The 20,635-nt window shown below is 42.2% G+C and overlaps 1 protein-coding gene across 1 annotated transcript in view; it reads left to right on the top strand.

The window, feature by feature from the left end:
* The window catches only part of LOC137272175 (uncharacterized), a 550,405-nt gene that overhangs the window by 351,974 nt on the left and 177,796 nt on the right, over nucleotides 1-20,635 (top strand). Inside the window, exons 43-52 of the mRNA XM_067804527.1 lie at nucleotides 825-965; nucleotides 1,631-1,689; nucleotides 3,335-3,709; nucleotides 6,550-6,611; nucleotides 7,359-7,514; nucleotides 8,257-8,439; nucleotides 18,095-18,252; nucleotides 18,543-18,605; nucleotides 18,972-19,728; nucleotides 19,921-20,027. Coding sequence (XP_067660628.1) covers nucleotides 825-965; nucleotides 1,631-1,689; nucleotides 3,335-3,709; nucleotides 6,550-6,611; nucleotides 7,359-7,514; nucleotides 8,257-8,439; nucleotides 18,095-18,252; nucleotides 18,543-18,605; nucleotides 18,972-19,728; nucleotides 19,921-20,027 — 2,061 coding nt within the window. The remainder of the gene's footprint in view (nucleotides 1-824; nucleotides 966-1,630; nucleotides 1,690-3,334; nucleotides 3,710-6,549; nucleotides 6,612-7,358; nucleotides 7,515-8,256; nucleotides 8,440-18,094; nucleotides 18,253-18,542; nucleotides 18,606-18,971; nucleotides 19,729-19,920; nucleotides 20,028-20,635) is intronic.

The raw sequence follows: 20,635 nt of genomic DNA, 5'->3' as shown, positions 1-20,635 counted from the left end.
CACACACTTGTAGGGAGACACAGAGACAGACACACATTTGAAGAGAGACACAGAGACAGACACACACTTGTAGAGAGACACAGAGACAGACACACTTGTAGAGAGACACAGAGACAGACTCACTTGTAGAGAGACACAGACAGACACACACTTGTAGAGAGGCATACATACAAGCACACACTTGTAGAGACACACAGACAAGCACACACTTGTAGAGAGACACACAGACAAGCACACACTTGTAGAGAGACACAGAGACAGACACACATTTGAAGAGAGACACAGAGACAAGCACACACTTATAGAGAGACACAGACAGACACACTTGTAGAGAGACACAGAGACACACACTCGTAGAGAGACACAGAGACAGACACACACACACATGTAGAGAGACACACAGACAGACACACACTTGTAGAGAGACACACATACAAGCACACACTTGTAGAGACACACAGACAAGCACACACTTGTAGAGAGACACACAGACAGGCACACACTTGTAGAAAGACACACAGACAGACACACACTTGTAGAGAGACAGGCAGACACACACTTGTAGAAAGACACAGAGACAGGCACACACTTGTAGAGAGACACACAGACAAGCACACACTTGTAGAGAGACACACAGACAAGCACACACTTGTAGAGAGGCACACAGACAGGCACACACTTGTAGAGAGACACAAAGACAAGCAAAAACTTGCAGTGGAATGACATTTTTAGAATGAGGTAACATGCCCATTTCATTGCAAGTGTAAATCATTGCAGTTGTGAACAATGAAGGGTAGACATTGGCATCTGTATCTTCTGCACAGGACCAATATGAGCTTCAGGTGAGAAGGAATGGGAGTCTAGTGGACTCCTACTTCCTGGCTGCTGGAAGATACACCTGTGTGCTGCCTAGGGAAGGCCAAGCTGGGCTCCAGAACATCCTTCTCAGATACCCCAGATTCCCAGTAAGTAACACTGAGGGGAGTTGATGTTGGATTAGGGAGCCTGTATGAGATTGGGGGGAGCTGAAGTAGGTTTGGGCAGCCTATATGTGATTAAGGGGAGCTGATGTTGGTGTAGGGAGCCTATCTTGGACTAAGGAGCACTGATGTAGGTTTAGGGAGCCTATTTTGAATTCAGGGTAGTTGATGTAGGATTAAGGAGCCTGTATGAGATTGAGGGGAGTTGATGTCGGATTAGGGAGTCTGTATGAAATTGAGCTGAGCTGAATTAGAATTAGGGAGCCAGTATGGGATTAAGGGGAGTTGATTTAGATTTAGGGGGCCTGTTTGGAGTTAAAGGGAGCTGATGTAGGTCTAGGGAGCCAATCTGTGATTAGCGGGGAGCCAATATAGGTTTATGGAGCTGAGATGGGATCAAGGAGGGACCACTGTAGGTTTGAGGGAGCCTATATGTAATAAAAGAAGACCACACCAAGTGATGGTTCCCTTAGCTGAAGGTGTGGCTCCAAGACTCCAGCTGAAGAAGTTTACTTAGTCCTCCCACACTGATTTGAGAAAGTGATGTAGAAATGACTTGTTTCATGGTGGACTACAGTGAACATTGAAGTGTTGTGATGATCATAAATGTCACCTTGCTTGACAAGTTTGTCACTTTGTTTTTGTTGCAGACGTTTGATCTGCCAAATATCTTCCAGCGAGGAATGCGGCTCATCGCTCAGCCCACAGAGTGAGTACTATTGTCACTACCTTCCATCGGGAATTTAATTATTGTTAAACAGTGGTAGTCTTAAAAATTGATTCAGCAAATATTAAAGTTAGTGATCATCTTTGTTTACTGTTTGAAAGTGGGCAAACTCTATATTTCAGTAAATATTTTTAATGGCACTATCTACAACAGGATGTCCTTTTCTGACAGGTTCCATCACCTTCTCTTTTCCATTCCCTTCTCTGTTCCATCACCTTGGAGACAGTGGGGTAGCCTAGTGGCTAAAGCGCTCATAACGCCAAAGACCCGCACTCATTTCCCACAGGGGCACACTGTTCCATCTTTTCTTCTGTTTCATAATCTCCTCTGTTCCGTCACCTTCTCTGCTCCATCTTTTCTCTATTTCATCCTCTCCTTTGTTCCATCACCTTCTCTATTCCAACCTTTCCGTTGTTCCATCACCTTCTCTATTCCAACCTTTCCATTGTTCCATCACCTTCTCTATTCCAACCTTTCCATTGTTCCATCACCTTCTCTATTCCAACCTTTCCGTTGTTCCATCACCTTCTCTATTCCAACCTTTCCATTGTTCCATCACCTTCTCTATTCCAACCTTTCCATTGTTCCATCACCTTCTCTGTTCCATTCTCTCCTCTGTTCCAGCATATGCTCAGTTGCATCGTCTACTCAGTTCAGTCCCCTCTTCTGTTCCATCCTCTCCTGTTTCATCATCATCTTCTCCTTTCCCAACCCTTTTCTGCTCGATCACCTTCTCTTTTCCTTCACCCTCTCTGTTCCATTTTCAAGAATTTTGAAACCCCTTTTCTGTTCCACATACTCTATTCCATCCCCTTCTCTGTTCCACCTCAACTATTCCATCACTTTCTCTTATCCACTATCTTCTCTGTTCCATCCCCTTTTCCATTTATCCCTTCTGTGTCCCTCCTCTTCTCTGTTCATTCCATTCTCTCTTCATCCTCTTTTGTGTTCATCCCCTTCTCTGTTTCACCTCATTTATTCCATCACTTACCCTTTTCCAGTGTCTTCTCTGTTTATCCCCTTTTTTTGTTCATTCCCTTCTCTGTTCATCAACATTTTCTGTTCATTTCCTTCTCTGTTCATCCTCTTCTGTGTTCATTCTCTTCTGTGTTCATCCCCTTCTCTGTTTCATCCTGTGCTCTGTTCCATCCCCTTGGGTTAGCTCTTTGGCGTGTGAAATGATGGAACTTTTCCACCAACAAAAGCTGTCTTCAGTCCCTCCAGATCCCTCAAAGGCATATATAGCTTGCTTGGCAGCTTTGATCATTGATTGAGACACTTCACCACAGTTGGGAAGAGCACTAAGCTTCCATGTCAGCTGTTCAGATAGTGAATAATGATGACCTTCTCCGTATGCAGTTTAGCCACAAGCTGCTCCAATTCATTGGTTGCTGTCATGTTGCTAGTAACATGAATGCCATCCTCATGATGATTCTTAAAAATCAGCATCATTACCCAGTGTTTTCTAGGCAGGAACACATAGGTGGAGGTATATTGTTGCATGTTAAACACACAGTGACGCTGTGCTGTGTTGCAGAAACTACATATGTAGAATGTACTGGAAAAATGTCAAGACCGTGTTATTGCCAGTTCAACAGGTAATATTGCTGTGTGTGCTGTTTTTCAGGAACACATATGCAGAGTGTGTCATTGCTGATGTGACACATGATGGGCTGGGATTGACTCTGGAGTTCTCACCCAAAGACCGAGACGAGAACACACTGGTGTGTGTGGAAGCAAACTCTCGGGCCATCCAGCTGGAAGAGCTCCCTCTGGAGGTCATCGAGGAAATGTCCACTGTCATGAAGGGGGAGAAGGAGGGAAAGAAGGGAGATAAACTTGATGGGACCAAGACAGACCAAAAGAAGCCTGATGATGTTCCAGCACCGAAACTTCTTCCTGCTGATGAGGCAGCCACAGAAGGGTTCTCACTCCTGAAGAGGTCAAAGAATATTTACACAGCCATTGAGGATGACAAGGAAACCAACATGCTTGATACTGAGTATGTCTCTGAATATCTTGTTTCTGTATATCACAGTATTTAGTATCTGCTTATCCATGGACTAAGGGTATAAACGTAACCATGTGAGTTGACAGTACAGAGTGATATTTTCAGTGAATTTGACACTACAGAAGAGTCTGCTAACTGGACATGACACTATGGAGTGGTATACCTACAGGACCTGACTCTACACAGCAGTTATCTTACAGGAGTTTATAGTGGTAGTATATGGCAGATTGGTCTACTTACTGGTAAACACATATAAGATGATCCACGACCTGACAAATGACCCCAATTTGCATACTTGGGAACGCCCCACAGAACAGATTGTCTGATAAATGTCGAGACGTTCATTTTCCCCGTGCGTTTCACGCATGAATTGTTATAGCACACTCGATTTGGGAACAGGTACAATCCCAACGAATCACAATATATTGAGCAAATATGTTTAGGACCACCGATCCATTTCACGAAGCAAAAGACATTTTCCTTGGGTTTTTTTAACAAAATTGTTGAAAATATAAAATGCTTGTCAATGCCCCAATAATCTTTTTGACTTCGTCTTAACTAAAAGTTAGCATGGAATATCAGTATCTTATGCCTGAAATTGTAGTCTTATCATTCGAAGGAATATGCAGTGTTGATTTCATGTCACGGTTAGCATGTGTTGCACGTGCATAATCGTCAAGCTACCTGTAGCAGCCAAGTGTACTCACCCAATTCGTTGTACCGCCTCTCTTGTCACAAATACGTTTAGTGCGCAGTATCATGTAATATGTGTCTAGCAGTAGAAGACTTCACACTACAAAGTGGTATTCTTACAGGAGTTTATAGTATATCGTGGTATACGGCAGATCGGTCTACTTAGAGGACTTCACACTACAGAGTGGTAATACTGACATGACATGACACTACAGAAATGCATACTTACAGGACTTGACACTGCAGAATAGTATTCTGACAGGACATGACACTAAGGAGCGGTGTCCTTACAGGACTTGACACTAAAGAGCAGTATTCTTGTAACTACAGAGCGGTATTTTTACAGCACTTTACAATATATATATAGGGGTGTGCTACAAAACTTAAAACTACAGATTGGTATACTTACAGGACTTGACACTACAGAGTGCTATCCTTACAGGTCCTGACACTACAGATTGGTATATTTACGGGACTTGACACTACAGAGTACTATCCTTACAGGTCTTGACACTACAGATTGGTATACTTACAGGACTTGACATTACAGGACTTGACACTGCAGAGGGGCATTCTTACAGGACTAGACACTACAGAGCAGCATACTTACAGGACTTGACACTACAGAGTGCTATCCTTACAGGTCCTGACACTACAGATTGGTATATTTAAGGGACTTGACACTACAGAGTACTATCCTTACAGGTCTTGACACTACAGATTGGTATACTTACAGGACTTGACATTACAGGACTTGACACTACAGAGGGGCATTCTTACAGGACTAGACACTACAGAGCAGCATACTTACAGGACTTGACACTACAGCATGCTATCCTTACAGGTCCTGACACTATATGTACGGATTGGTATACTTACAGGACTTGACACTACAGAGTGCTATCCTTACAGGTCCTGACACTACAGATTGGTATACTTACGGGACTTGACACTACAGAGGGGCATTCTTACAGGACTTGACACTACAGCATGCTATCCTTACAGGTCCTGACACTATATGTACGGATTGGTATACTTACAGGACTTGACACTACAGAGTGCTATCGTTACAGGTCCTGACACTACAGACTGGTATACTTACGGGACTTGACACTACAAAGGGGCATTCTTACAGGACTTGACACAACAGAGTAGCATACTGACATGACTTGACAATACAGAATAGCTTACTGACATGACTTGACACTACAGAGAGACACACTGACATGACTTGACACTAAAGAGTGACTTACTGATATAAGTTGACACTACAGAGAGACACACTAACATGACTTGACACTACAGACAGACACACTGACGTGACTTGACACTACAGAGAGACACACTGACATGACTTGACACTACAGAGAGACACACTGACATGACTTGACACTACAGAGAGGATTACTTTCCGGACCTGACACTACAGAACGGTATACTTATGGGAATTTACACTGCAGAGCAGTATACTAACACGACTTGACACTACAGAGGGGCATACTTATACAAGACTTGACACAAATCCACATTACCTGAGTGTGTCGGGGTGTTATACCCTTCTCCCTAGGCAATCTGTATTTCCTCCACTCTTTGTCTGGGGATGATGTAGTCAGACGGTATACCCAAGGATAAGTCCAGTTTGGTGTTCAAGTCCTTTTATTTTTGGAATAGTTTTTCACAAACAAAGGTCCTCAAAGATACTTAAACAAATTATTTCTGATACTCTACATGTTCCTTTTATTGACAAACTGACCACTAGTATCCGAATGTCCATCCGTCTAATCATGTAGGATCACAAGGTCCTAGTTTATGTTACTTCAGAGAAATTGCCATTTCCCCTAAGAAAAGTGAATCCATAAAATTTGATTACTTGGTCAATGCACTTTCCCAGTACATTTACCCTTCCGAACTTGACTTCAATTTTTCCTTATATTTTTATCAAATATTTTATAAACTTTTTAACTCAAAATGTCCTGGTTATAATACTGTGTGGTACTACTTCAGTTGTTAAGAGATAAGTGTGCATTACAGTTCCATTGTCAAGTCTGTGGGGTAGTGCTTTATTGGTTATCCTATCAGTCACTCGAACAGATGTTGGTCATGGTTTGTAAACATCACCCAGTGAATTTATATTTCAGAAAAACAGAAAAAAAAGAGATTGTGAAGGCTGATGTGGAGATATATGGATTTGAAAACAGAGGTAATCGTCCATAGGTGTCATTGAATTCTTTACAGTAAAAATGCTCTAAAAATTTACCAAAACAGTTTCGTGTAAAGTCCTATGTAAGTACCATCTACATCTAGACTGATAATACTTCTAGATTCTGCTAAATTTGGAACCATGTTAAACTAGCTCATTTGCTGTGTCCCACAAACATGTCTCTGTATTGTGTGCGACTGTCAGTGTCAGTGTTGTGTGTTTCTACTAGTGTCAATATTGTGTGTTTCTACTAGTGTCAATATTGTGTGTGTCTGCTAGTGTCAGTGTTGTTTGTGTCTGCCAGTGTCAGTGTTGTCTGTGTCTGCTAGTGTCAGTGTCTGCTAGTGTCAGTGTCTGTCAGAGTCAGTGTTGTGTGTGTCTGCCAGGGTAAGTTTTGGGTGTGTCTGCTAGTGACAGTGTCTGCTAGTGTCAGTGTTGTGTGTATCTGCTAGTGTCACTGTCTGCCAGTGTCAATGTTGTGTGCCTGTCTCTGTCAGTGTTGTGTATGTCTGCCAGTGTCAGTGTTGTGTGTATCTGTCAGTCTCGGTATTCTGTATGTCTGCCAGTGTCAGTGTTGTATCCGTCTGATAGTGTCAGTGATGTGTCTGCTAGTGTCAGTGTCTGCCAATGACAGTGTTGTATCTGTCTGCTAGTGTCAGTGATGTGTCTGCTAGTGTCAGTGATGTGTCTGCTAGTGTCAGTGATGTGTGTCTGCTAGTAATAAATAGTGAAAGTGTTTGTGTCTAGGTAACATGGTAGTGGAGAAGCGAGGCTACATGTTCCCACCTCCATACCTGCTGACCCAGGGCAGTCAGTATGCCATCATGGCACTGGACTCCAGCTGGAGGGCCAACTCACTGGAATCTCTTGCAAAGTGTGATGTCATACCCACACGAGTAACAGGTGAGTCCACCCATCTTCCCACATAAATCACATGATAGTCCATCCACCTGCCCACATATATAACAGGGGACTCCACCTACCTGCCTACATGCATCACAAGGCAGTCCACCCACCTGTCGACATATATCACAGGGGAGTCCACCCACCTGCCTACATATATCACAGGGGAGTCAACCCACCTGCTTACATCTGTCACAGGGGAGTCTAACCACCTGCCTGCATCTATCGCATGGGAGTCCACCCATTTGCCTACATATATCACAGGGTATTCAACCCACCTGCCTACAATAATCACAGGGGAGTTCACCCAACTGCCCATATGTATCTCATGGGAGTCCACACACCTTGCCTACATGCATCAGGGGAGTCCACCCACCTGTCTACATTTATCTCATGGGAGCCCGCCCACCTGTCTATATAGATCACATGGGAGTCCACCCACCTGCCTACATATATCACAGGGGAATCCACCCACCTGCCCACATATATCACATGGGAGTTGATCCTCCTGCCAATACAGATCACAGGGCAGTCCATCCACTTGCATTCACATCTCATAGGCGAGTTACTCACCTATCCTTACAACATGTATATGAGTCCACCAACCAGCACACACAAGTCACAGGTACAGATGAGGTACTGCCCACAACAAGGAGCATCCTGATGCAATAATGTAGGTATTGTTTTCATAGCATGTCACAAATTTGGAGTGCTGCTGTCACAGTACCCTTTCTCTTTCCAGTGCAAGAGCTGCAGATTTCAGACCTCAGCAAGAAGCTGGCTAAGTGGTCTAAGGGTCACAAGAAAGACTCGCACCATTTGTTTGTGTTCTTGCCTCGCAACATGGATGCAACCAAACTGCTCCATGCCCCTGTCTTGCAGCTGTACAATGACATTGAGGTCCACAGGCTCTGTTTCCGTGGAGGTTAGTAACTCATTCTGTTCTTTTTCCATAAAGTTGAGAACACATCACCTATTTTCCTTACAGAGAGTTCATTATCCCCCTGGCCTGTAATGTGTGGCGATATAGTTGACACCTCATCTGTCTCTCTGTCCATCCGTCATTTTGTAATCATTTTGGTTCCGAAGCATAACTCAAAAACCATTCAATATTTTTAGACCAAAATTGGTAGACATAATAAACTGAACCTATGGTTCTGCCTTTTGCAATTTACAGATTTGGAGCATTTTTATTTTTTTGTGTTTCCATGGAATGTTTTGGTCTTAGTCTAATGACGGTGTGGGCTTCATTTCCGGAGCACAACTCCAAAACTATTCAAAATTTTTCTGCAAAACTTGGTAGATATATCACTCTGAACCTAAAGTGGTGCCTTTTGCTATTTACAATATTACGAGTGTTTATTTTCTATATAGTTTGTTATTAATTAAGTAATAATTAGTATTGGGTCACAATGTTTATTGTTTTGAATAATAATTATGATGGGTCACATTTCATATAATAGGTGGTCAGCACTTTTAGGATTTTGGCAGCAGGCTTTCCAGAAGTGCCTTAAAGTTACCTCCTCCTGAGTTTGATTTGATTATTTGTTACTTCTAGGAGACCGGTAGAGCATTCTATGGTGTTGGCGATGAACATAGGTGCTCGAAAGATCTTAAAGCTATGACTGAATATATATATATAAATGCTGGTTGCCGTGTGTTAGACGGACACTGACATGGACACACATTACTAGAGTATACATCATCAATCGCTGCCAATGCTTGATCTTCATAGCCATCAGACCACACACTGTGTTACATTCTGCATAACTGTTTCTCTCTCTCTTTTGACTTTCTGTCATAGTTTAGCTTCAGTTTTTCTTGTGAAACTTTCAAGTTTTTTCTGGCCAATTCACTTGCTTTTGATAGTCTGTCCCTAAATGTAGATCTCAGGTCTGTCATTGAGCCATTGTTCAAGTGTTTTAGTGGCCCACACACACTGTGACCAAATACTAGCTCAAAGGGGCTACAATAAGTCTTGATCGTATTCTTCAAAGTTTGATGAAACCTTTCTAAAGCTCCCTGTGACTCTGGATGATAAGCACTAGACTTATCTTGCTTAATACCTAACTGGTATATTGCTTGTTGAAACACCTGAGACATAAAGTTTGAGCCCTGATCAGACTGAACAACATCTGGCAAATCAACTAAGGTGAAAAGCCTTAACAATCACAGGAGCAATAATTCTACAAGGTGGAATTGCTTCAGGAAATCTGGTAGAAGCACACATGATAGTGAGCAAATACTGATTACCAGACTTAGTCTTAGGTAGTGGACCAACACAATCAATAATAACTCTACTGAAAGGTTCTTCAAAAGCTGGTATTGGTTTTAAGGAAGCAGAAGGAATTTTCTGATTTGGTTTTCCAACAATTTGGCATGCATGACAGGTCTTACAAAATTCAGCTACATCTTGTCACAAACTTGGCCAAAAGAAATGTGCCAAAATTTTCTCACAAGTCTTGTTTACACCCAGATGACCTGCAATGGGACTTTCGTGTGCCAGTGAAAGTACATGTTTTCGAAATAATTTCGGTACCACAATTTGATGATACAATTCCTATTTATCCTCTGCAGGAACATCCTATATTTCCTCATGAGAACACCATCCTTGTAGTAATAACAAACTGGAACCTTACACTTCAACATCCTCACCCTGTGCACTAATAAGCTGCTCTCTGGAAAGAATGTGTTCACCACCTGACAAACTATCTGACTTATCAAGAAGTCCTGAAAAGCTACTACTCTTTAAAGATAAGTCATCCATTTCTACCTCCAGAATGATCCATGAATGTACCTGACAAATCATAAATGGAATCATTTGGCAAAGAAGTCTTGGAAGAAATGCCATTTGACACTGAACGAGTCACTGCACAAGAAGGAAAAATTCATCACTGGAAATTCATCCTCCAACTTTTCTGTACTAACTGAACTCTCTGGTGAAACAGTGACAATTGGATCAGTGCCAACATTGGCCCCCATAAGATCATTACTGATCAACAAATCAACACCTGGAACTGGGAGAGAGTCAAGAACACCAACTTTCACCTCACCTGAAATCAGATCTGAAGTCAAATTCACAAAATGGAGAGGAGCAGAAGAATTGCCACATATACCCTAAAGCAAAACATCTGAGTTAGCTGAAGACTCATCAGAAAAAGGCAAAATATCCTTCAAAATCAGAGATTGAAGAGCTCCAGTATCCCTCAAAATAGTAACGGGCCATGGGGTAGAATTATCTCCCATAAGTGACACAAAACCCTTATAAACAAAGGGCAAAAACTCCTTCGGAACTACAGAATCTGGAGACTTACTCTCACAAAAAAACTCTCCTCAGAATCACCTGGAAAGAAAGGCTTAGGTGCGATGGACACAAAAGCATTTGAGGACCAGCGGCCTAATTTCTAAACTGGAGTTTGAAATCTGGCTAGATCGCTCATACTTTCTCATCTGGATTACTGTAACAGCTTACTCGTGGGAATATCAGGAGATCAGCTGAACAGACTGCTGAGGATACAGAACAGGGCTGCCCGTATCATAACCAGGACTAAGCTCCATTCTCACATCTCCCCAGTTCTAAAGTCACTGCACTGGCTCAGGATCCGTTAAAGGATCAACTTTAAGATCCTTTCTTTAGTCTACAAGTCTTTTCCAAACACTGCCCCTGTCTGTCTTCAGGAGATGTTTGCCGACTACAAGCCCTCTAGAAATCTTCGATCATCTGACCAACTCCTCTTGACTGTACCAGTATATAAACTGAAATCTTTTGGGGCTCGATCCTTCTCACAAGCAGCTGCCTCATTATGGAACTCTCTCCCATTTAACCTCTAGAGTGCACCGAAGCTATCTGTGTTTAAATCTGCACTAAAAACGTATCTCTTCCAATGCTACAACTAACTGTATCCACTGTTGTCTGCCTTCTGCATATGCATAGATGTCATATGTGCTTTGAGCATATCCCTCAGTGATGTGGAACTAGCGCTTTATAAATACCCTTATTATATTTTACAGATTAAGATTGATATGCAGCAGAGAGGGTTCAGGTGATCCTGGCACAGTCAGGCCGGTAAGGCTCATCATCAGCTCAGGGCCCTCGCCCCCTCTACACACAGCCCAGACAGCGAATGGGACTTCTCCCAGGAAACACTGCCTAGTCGAACCCACCAAGAACTTTCCGGACAATATGGAGGCTCCCACCCACCAAGAGTTGGTTGGATTGCTGTTCTGTTCCACACACTGCATATACACACGATGCAATGGCTTCTCAGACAGCTTCTCCACAAAGGACCGACTCTGGGCTGACTTGGTGAAAGACTTCACCTGCTTTACTCCCATCTCTGTACCGTCCAGCAGTACATCGCCATCAACAAAATCAGCTTCAAATTTCAGATTGTGTCCAACAACCTTGGCACGCTTAAAGTAGAATGGAATTCTTTGCTTTCATCATGAGTCTTGACGTGCATCACCAGAGGATCATCTGACAAATAAATATGTGCAAAAGTGCACAATAAAATTCTGTCATGAAGAGCTTCCACATTAATCAAACCCCGACCTCCTGAATTGATTGGCATATATAAACAATTAAGAGAGGAACGAGGGTGGTGTGCTCTGTTATCAGACATGATCCTTCTGGTCAGGCGGTCAAGACTCTGGATGTCTTGTTTTGTCCAATCAACTACTCCAAAGGAATAGGTGAGGACTGGCACAGCAAAAGTATTGGTGGCTTTGACTTTGTTTCGAGCATTTAGCTCAGAGCTCCAGATTTTCTTTAAACGAGATTTATACTTTATACTTTGTCGAGTCCAAATGTCATGCCAATATCATTAGAGAAGGACTCGACAAAGAGAACCTGTTCTTTCAAATTGGTCTCTCCTTTGGCAAGGAGCTCGATGTCATCCATATAGAGGAGATGAGTAAGAGGTGTTGGGGATCTGTGCTGAGGAGGTTCGGGATGGTACCCTTCCTCCCCGTTGAGCAGGAAACTCAAAGGATTTAGAGACAGACAAAAAAGCAATGGACTGAAGGAGTCCCCCTGAAATATTCCCCTTCTGACTGCAATAGATTCAGAAGTCTGCACCTGCCCTTGTGAGTACATCTCAAGTTGAGTCGACCAGCAACTCATTAAAGACTTGAGTAAATCAAGTAGTCGCTCAGGGAGGTCAATACACTGAAGAGACTTCAGAATCCATTCGTGAGTAACAGAGTCATATGCCTTTTTGTAGTCTATCCAGCACATGGAGAGGTTGTGGTGGTATGTTTTAGCCTCTTCCAAAATCATTTTCAAATGATTGAAAACAAACTACATTCACTTTTTTCGGATGACTGGATCTGACGGAAACTGGTGCAAAAAGACCGAGGGCTTCTGCAAATGATAATGCCCTGAAAAAATAGCGTTACCGTTATTATAGCTAAAATGAATAGAATTTTTTATAAAAGAATAATAAAAGAAGCGGCATCGGTTTAGAAGCATTTACTGCCAACAACAAAACGACGGAGGTCACTGACACAGATTTTACAAATATAGTCACGTCATAGAACAACACAGATGACGTCACTATTGAAAGTGACGACATTCGACCTTGACCTTTGCTCATACTACCAGCCGCCATTGTTTTCAGTGATCAACAACGTTAGACTTCAAGTCGATATTTTCATTGCTGTATGTTGTCATTTATGGCATAATCGTTATGGACGGCACAAGCAGGAAAGTGCATAATGGCACAGGCACATGTGACGAAAGTGAGCCAGATATATGGTCAATAATGAACCCAAGTTCATTCGAGCCGTAGGTGATTGAACTTCAACAGCTGAGCTACTTATGATGTCACCTAACAACGGGCTTGATAATGGCCCGTCGTCAAGCATTTTGCGGGCGTTATCAAGTTACAGTGGACCGCTCATTTCTGATAACGAGCGGTCGTTTTCATGATAATTCTATCCATTTTAGCTATAAATACAAATATATATATACATATGAGTCTGCCACATTATTAGTTTGTAACATGCAGAAATCAAATGACATGGCTTCTTTCAATATGCACAAACAGGATCAGAACCATTGGTAGTCTTAGGCTTAGACTGAAAAGTATGTGACTGCTTGCCACTAGAATTTGAACCTGTTCTAACACCACTGTAACCTGCATGTCCTGAAGTCTTAACTGGGGAAACGCCCTTTTGGCCAGAAAACTTTGTATTACCCGGAGACCTAAAAGAACTCTTGTGAGTCAAACAATAATCATCTGCCAACATTGCTGGCTTATGTAAGTCATCAACCTTTTGTTCATCCAAATAAGTCTTAAGGTCAACATGAACACTCTACTTGAAATCTTCCATCAACACTACCTGTCTCAAATCATCAAAGTTTGTGACTTCCTTAGACCCACACCACTTATCAAACAATGTTTCCTTTTCTCTTGCAAACTCTGCAAAAGTCTCATTGTCCCTTTTGTGAGCACTTCTGAATTTCTGACGATAAGCCTCAGGCACTTAAACTCATAAGCTTTCAAAAGTGTACTCTTCACAAGATCATAATCTGAACTTTGCTGTATTGACAAGGCTGAATAAGCATCCTGAGCTTTACCCTTCAAAACTGTTTGCAATAGCATAGTCCATGACTCCCAAGGCCACTTGAGATTTTCTGCAACCTTCTCAAAATGTAGAAAATATTTGTCTACGTCTTTATCATTAAAACGGGGGAAAGCCTAGCATGCCTTGCAATGTCAAAAGTGGAAGAATCTGAGGGCTGAGAAGGGTTTTCAAGTTTTTTCAACTTAATTTCTCTGTCAATTGCCAATTGAATTCAGTTCTGTTTCTCTCACAATTTCTTTCTCCATCTCAAACTTTTTCATTTCCATTTCTTTTGCCATTTTCAACCTTTCCAGTTCTAATTTTTTCATTTCCAACTGGTCTGAATATTCCTCTGGCACCATTTCCAAAACATTTTGTTACGGTTAAGAATTTACCGTGACAAACGATGTAAGAAATCCCCTTGTGAACCAGCAAAACAGAACAAAGACAAGTCATAAACGTTCAAATTCTGTATTATTATTATGCAATGAGAGCAAGGTATACAAAGTCAGAAGTCAATATAACAATGCAGATTTCAGGTACAAGTCAAGAGAGACAAAATCTAAGTCAATGGATCACAAGATACAATATATCAAAAGTCTTGGTGTGAGAGAGAACACAGCGATCTGTCAACACAGCGATCGGTGCGACAGCAGATCATGTAGGTCAGGCGTTGACAGGTTTTGATGATCAAGCGTGGGAGTAGCTCCAGCAAATAGGAATGAATGTGAGTGTCGCCCACAACATGGCAACCAGCCCTTATATATATTTACTAAGTCATTTCCTGAAAGTTTGGGCACAAACGAACTTCGTCAACACTGTAGAATCCTCTAGAATAAGTCTCCTGGAAGTAAACACATAGAAAACTAGGAGCAGATAAATTCCAGAAAACCAGAATGCTAAAAATGTTGACCAGCTATTAAAACAAAATGTGACCTATCATATTTAATATTCAAAACACTAAATGTTGTGACCCAATAATAATTATTACTTAATTAAAAACAAAAATATACAGAAAATACACATTTGTAACAATCATCTTCAAAAACTCTCTCATCAATATAATGATTCAACACACTTTTCAAAATCTTCTTTGGACTAGGTCGATCTAGAGCTATCAGCAAGACAAGTTCAGTAATCCTTCCAATGAGGAAGAGAGAATGATCCTGTCAGCACTCATCACACAGAAGAAGGATCAGCATTTTATGTTTGAACATCTTGCCTCAACTACTGCGGGACTGAATTTACTTCGTCAACAAGGTCTCTTGTCCACCTCATCATGGAGTGAGAATTTTACAAGGCCCTTATATCAAGCCCCTTAGTCAGTGCCTACAATATTTGATGGGAAGATTGAAGAGGTAACAAGGACAGTCGCCAATACGCCAGAGAAGTCATGATGATCAAGTCTATCGACACCTTGACAACGATTCTCAAGCTGACAAGTCAACACTACACTAACAAGTCCAAGTTCTCCAGTGCCCAGAGAGCAAGAGATAAGTAGTTTAATACTCAAGGAGACAGGTCATCTTCCTTTCGTCGCCCCAATGGAGAAAATAGGCGCCCCCAGATGTCAGGCCATTCGCCCAAGGACAGAAGTGGAGATAAACATTAAAGATAAGGTTCGGAACGACGGGAGTCTTGCCCAGCTGTTCTCAGACAACCATCTCAAGTGTGTGGTCATCTTCAACCCTGCTGGAAGAATTGGGGAATTCTCAACAACGATTACGTCACGAAGATTCTTCAAGACGACTCCATTATACCACTGCAACTACATCTCTACTACACCTGACGTTGATAATTTTCAACATGGTCGACAGTCTGAATCTCCATATAAAAGCATGTCACATACCAGGAGCTTGCAACATCATGGCAGACGATTTATCTCAGCCTCTTCACCCATCACCAACAGAGTGGATGCTTCTTTGCTTCTTCTTCCCGTGGAAAGGATTAAAGGCGTTTGCATTTCCCCCTCCAATGCTGCTACCAAAGGTCATCTATAGCTATATCTACAGAGACAGCTGCTACGATCTCATTGTGGATCAGAGCTGTTATACTGAAAGCCTACAAAGCAGCAGGATTGGAACCTCCGCAAGCCTACAAGCCATATAAAGTCAGAGCCTTGGCCTCAACACTGGCTCTACACGGAAATTGCTCGCTATCAACAATAATGGAGGGCTGCATTTGGAAGTCAAACAAGGTGTTTGGCAATCATTATCGACGAGACATAGCCACAGAGGACGCCACTGGCATTCATCAGTTTGGGCCTCTCATCATTGCTCAGCAACTAACGATTCCTCGAAGGCGCTGAGTTCACTCACCCATTTATCACGTGACTTGTGGAGACCAGACGCTCAAACAGACTAACAGAGAGCACGTCTCAAACAGACTAACATGAGTTATCATGACCCTGTACTCATAATGAAGATAGTTGCACATGAAGAAGGGTCACAACTAGTCTTGACACTATTTACTATAGGTATCAGCAAGTTCCAGTCAAAGAAGCCTTCTTTAGAAGACAAGTTCACTGGATTTGATCCCCACGGAATTTACAGATAAATATTGGAAGATAAGAGGGTAAGATTCTTTATGGATAACAACTTCTTTATTGCATATGATGCAACGTTTCGGTATGGATCCTTATACCATTGTCAAGCAAGCACTCGCTTGACAACGGTATAAAGATCCATACCGAAACTTGCTTGACAACGATATAAAGATCCATACCGAAACGTCACATCGTATGCAATAAAGAAGTTGTTATCCATAAAGAATCTTACCCTCTTATCACTTACCAGCTTCTAATAATGCCAATCAAACAAATCAAATATTGGAAGAACCAAATTATCGCCGTTACAAGTTGCCGTGAGGGTGGGAAGTATTGGACGTACTTTTGACAGCCAGCAGAATCCAGCGTGGCCTGACCCACCACCATTTCTGTCAGATTCTGTAAGCATTTAGGCATGAGACGGGATAAGGAAAAATATGTAATTTTCTTAATAAAATTGATATTTTATACTTATCATGACTCATGCTGAAAGCCCTCCCAGCCACCCGTCACAGACATGCTGAATTCCAAAGTTCTTGTGTCAGGTGATTGTTTAAGGAGGGAGTGACAAGCATGGTAAGTCATGTGACCAATTTGGTGGGAAAAGTGAGACTACTGGTGGGTGAGTGTATTTACGTCCACTTCTTTTAGAAGGGAACTTCATGGGATTTCAGGTATTCCACTACCTTTTCCAGATAGGAGATAAGCAATTAACCATGAGTCAGAATATGTATAAAATGTCAATTTTATTCAGAAAATTACATTTTGGTCTCTATGAAGGTACATGTTACTGGAGGTGACTGGCATCTTCTCTTTGGTCTCTATAAAGGTACATGTTACTGGAGGTGACTGGCATCTTCTCTTTGGTCTCTATGAAGGTACATGTTACTGGAGGTGACTGGCATCATCTCTTTGGTCTCTATGAAGGTACATGTTACTGGAGGTGACTGGCATCATCTCTTTGGTTTCTTTAAAGGTACATGTTACTGGAGGTGACTGGCATCTTCTCTTTGGTCTCTATAAAGGTACATGTTACTGGAGGTGACTGGCATCTTCTCTTTGGTCTCTATGAAGGTACATGTTACTGGAGGTGACTGGCATCATCTCTTTGGTCTCTATGAAGGTACATGTTACTGGAGGTGACTGGCATCATCTCTTTGGTTTCTTTAAAGGTACATGTTACTGGAGGTGACTTTTGTCATTTGTGGAGATCAGTACCTTTAATGTTCTGTGTTCATTTGTGTGGAAGTGAGTAGCTTTGACAGTTTACATGAGGGAATATACCCATTTCAGTAGAGATGAGTAGCTTCATTTATGTATATTTCCTGCTTTCCCTCTTCAGTGTCAGTATGCATCATTCTTTAGTTCTGGCCTGCTGCATGTTCTTTTGTATGGTTTCTGTGAAGCTGCATTTTTCACATGTATACTTAATATTTAAAAAAAGTACAGTTTATGTGTGCTGTTTCAGACCAGGTTAATGAACAGTGGGAGGAGGAGATCTCCCTGGACATCCCTCTACACTTTGTGGACATGCCTCCAATACCCACCGAGGCTCCACTCCCTCTGGACCTTTTGTATGCTAGTCTCAATTCAGGATGGACCTACACAGCTCTTGTAGCTACAAAGGTAATCCCTCCTCTTGTATGCCAGTGTCAGCTCAGGGTGGACCTACACAGCTCTTGTAGCTTGGCTAGTAAACACCTCTGTATATAGCCTTAATTCTATCAACTGTAAACACTGTCTCTTTCATACTGCAACAACCTGTGTCTGGAAGGACAGGGGTCAATGACCCCTTAACCAGCACTTGAAGCATTTGCTGACAACCACTGCAACAATCTCCACAACCACATACAACTATGAAGCTCTTTTACCTCCATGGCTGTTCAAACATTAATTAATGTATTTTCTCATTTCAGTTGAATCTCCCAAAGTATGACAAGATGTTCTCAGGTGGAGAACCAGACTACTCCAGACATCAGGTAAAGAAATAACACTCCAGCAAATAAGTGAATGAGTTGTAACAGTTGTAACATTATTCCTACTAAACCTCAAGGAGTTTAGTTATGTCATATGCTAGACCTGACGTCAGGTAGACAAGTCACACTACACCTGACTACAGGTAGACAAATCACACTACACCTGACTACACCTGACAACAGTAAGACAGAGCACTCTAAGCACACTACACCTGACAACAGGTAGATAAATCACACTACACCTGACAACAGGTAGACAAATAACAAAACACTTGACAACAGGTAGACAAATCACACTACACCAGACTACACCTGACAACAGGTAGACAAATCACACCTATGAGTTACTTAATGTATCTAATGTTGCAGGTTGAGCATCTTCTGACTTCATTACTGAAAGTTTTTGCAGCCCAGTGTCATATCTTTGCTGAGCAGCAGGGTGGGATGGACCTACAAGATGAGTTCAAAAATTATGCAAAGGCCATCATGAAGAATATAAAAGCTAGCGATGTTCACTTACAGAAGTTTAGTGGCCAGTGCATTGATGACCCCTCCGTGCTGGTAATGTCAAAGTTTAAGAGGCGTGTTGTATGCAAGGCCCACCTGCTCACCTCAGAGATTGACACCCTCATGGAGATGACTGACAATGTTGAAATCCATCATTTTGAGCCATACCATGAGACTGTCAATACCTTCTGCCGAGAACTACCTCACCAGACATCTTTCTCTAAAGACTTCTTTCCAAGCTTCCCAAACCTGCAAGTCTTTTCACTACATGATTGTGGCAAGCTCACATCCCTTCCTGCAGGAGTGTCGAAATGTGCCCGCCTTAAGATTGTGTCATTCACAGACAGTGCCATCAGAGAACTTCCCAGTGACATCTTCTTGGTGCCATCGCTGTTGCGACTCAATTGCCACATATTGCCTGTATCATCTTTACCCAGTCAGTGGCCAGCATCGAGTCAGCTGACTCACCTTGAACTTGTTGGACTTCAGCTGACACAGATACCTGCAGACATTGGGGGCTTACAGGAATTATTGACCTTGAACCTCAGCAGTAACCCTTTGACTGATGTTCCCCTGGAAATTGGCCAACTGAAAAAATTGAAGGTTTTTAATTTATCAGGTATTCATATGTTTATCTTTTGTCATGATTGAGGTTGATTATTATCTTGATGCTACTTAAAATGTATTGTCTTTTGTGGGTCATAGCTTGTTGTTTTGATGTAGGTCATAGTCTGTTGCCTTGATGTAGAACACAGTCCCTTGACTTGATGTTGGAACTCAGGATGTACAATCTCTTTTTCTCACATTGTAGGAATGGCCTGGATAACACTTGAAGGCTCCAAAACAGCAATGTCACGAGAGCAGTATGACAGCTGGTTTGATGACCACAAGTTCGTGCAGACCTACCTGCCCCAGCTGGTGAGTAATATATGTGGACACACCTGTCCCAACTGGTGAGTTAAAATGGTGGACATACCCAGCCCAACTGATGAGTTATATCGGTGGACATACTTGGCCCAAAGGGTGAGCTGTATAGGTGGACATACTTGGCCCAACTTGAGTGCTATATAGGTGGAAAAACTTGGCCCAACTTGAGTGCTATATAGGTGGAAAAACTTGGCCCAACTTGAGTGCTATATAGGTGGAAAAACTTGGCCCAACTTGTGAGTTACATAGGTGGACATACCCTGCCCGACTGGTGGATGATGTAGGTGTGTCTGGTGGATCTACCTAGCCCAACTGGTGAATGATGTAGGTGTGTGTGGTGGATTTACCTGACCCCACTGGTGAATGATGTAGGTGTGTCTGGTGGATCTACCCAGCCCAACTGGTGAATGATGTAGGTGTGTGTGGTGGATCTACCTGACCTAACTGGTGAATGGTGTAGGTGTGTGTGGTGGATCTACCTGACCTAACAGGTGAATGATGTAGGTGTGTGTGGTGGATCTACCTGACCTAACTGGTGAATGATGTAGATGTGTTTGGTGGATCTACCTGACCTAACAGGTGAATGATGTAGGTGTGTG

This window comes from Haliotis asinina, chromosome 2, assembly GCF_037392515.1.
Source record: "Haliotis asinina isolate JCU_RB_2024 chromosome 2, JCU_Hal_asi_v2, whole genome shotgun sequence".
NCBI classification, from domain to species: domain Eukaryota; kingdom Metazoa; phylum Mollusca; class Gastropoda; order Lepetellida; family Haliotidae; genus Haliotis; species Haliotis asinina.
The sequence above is the reverse complement of the archived record's forward strand: the minus strand, read 5'-3'. Positions and strand labels throughout refer to the sequence as shown.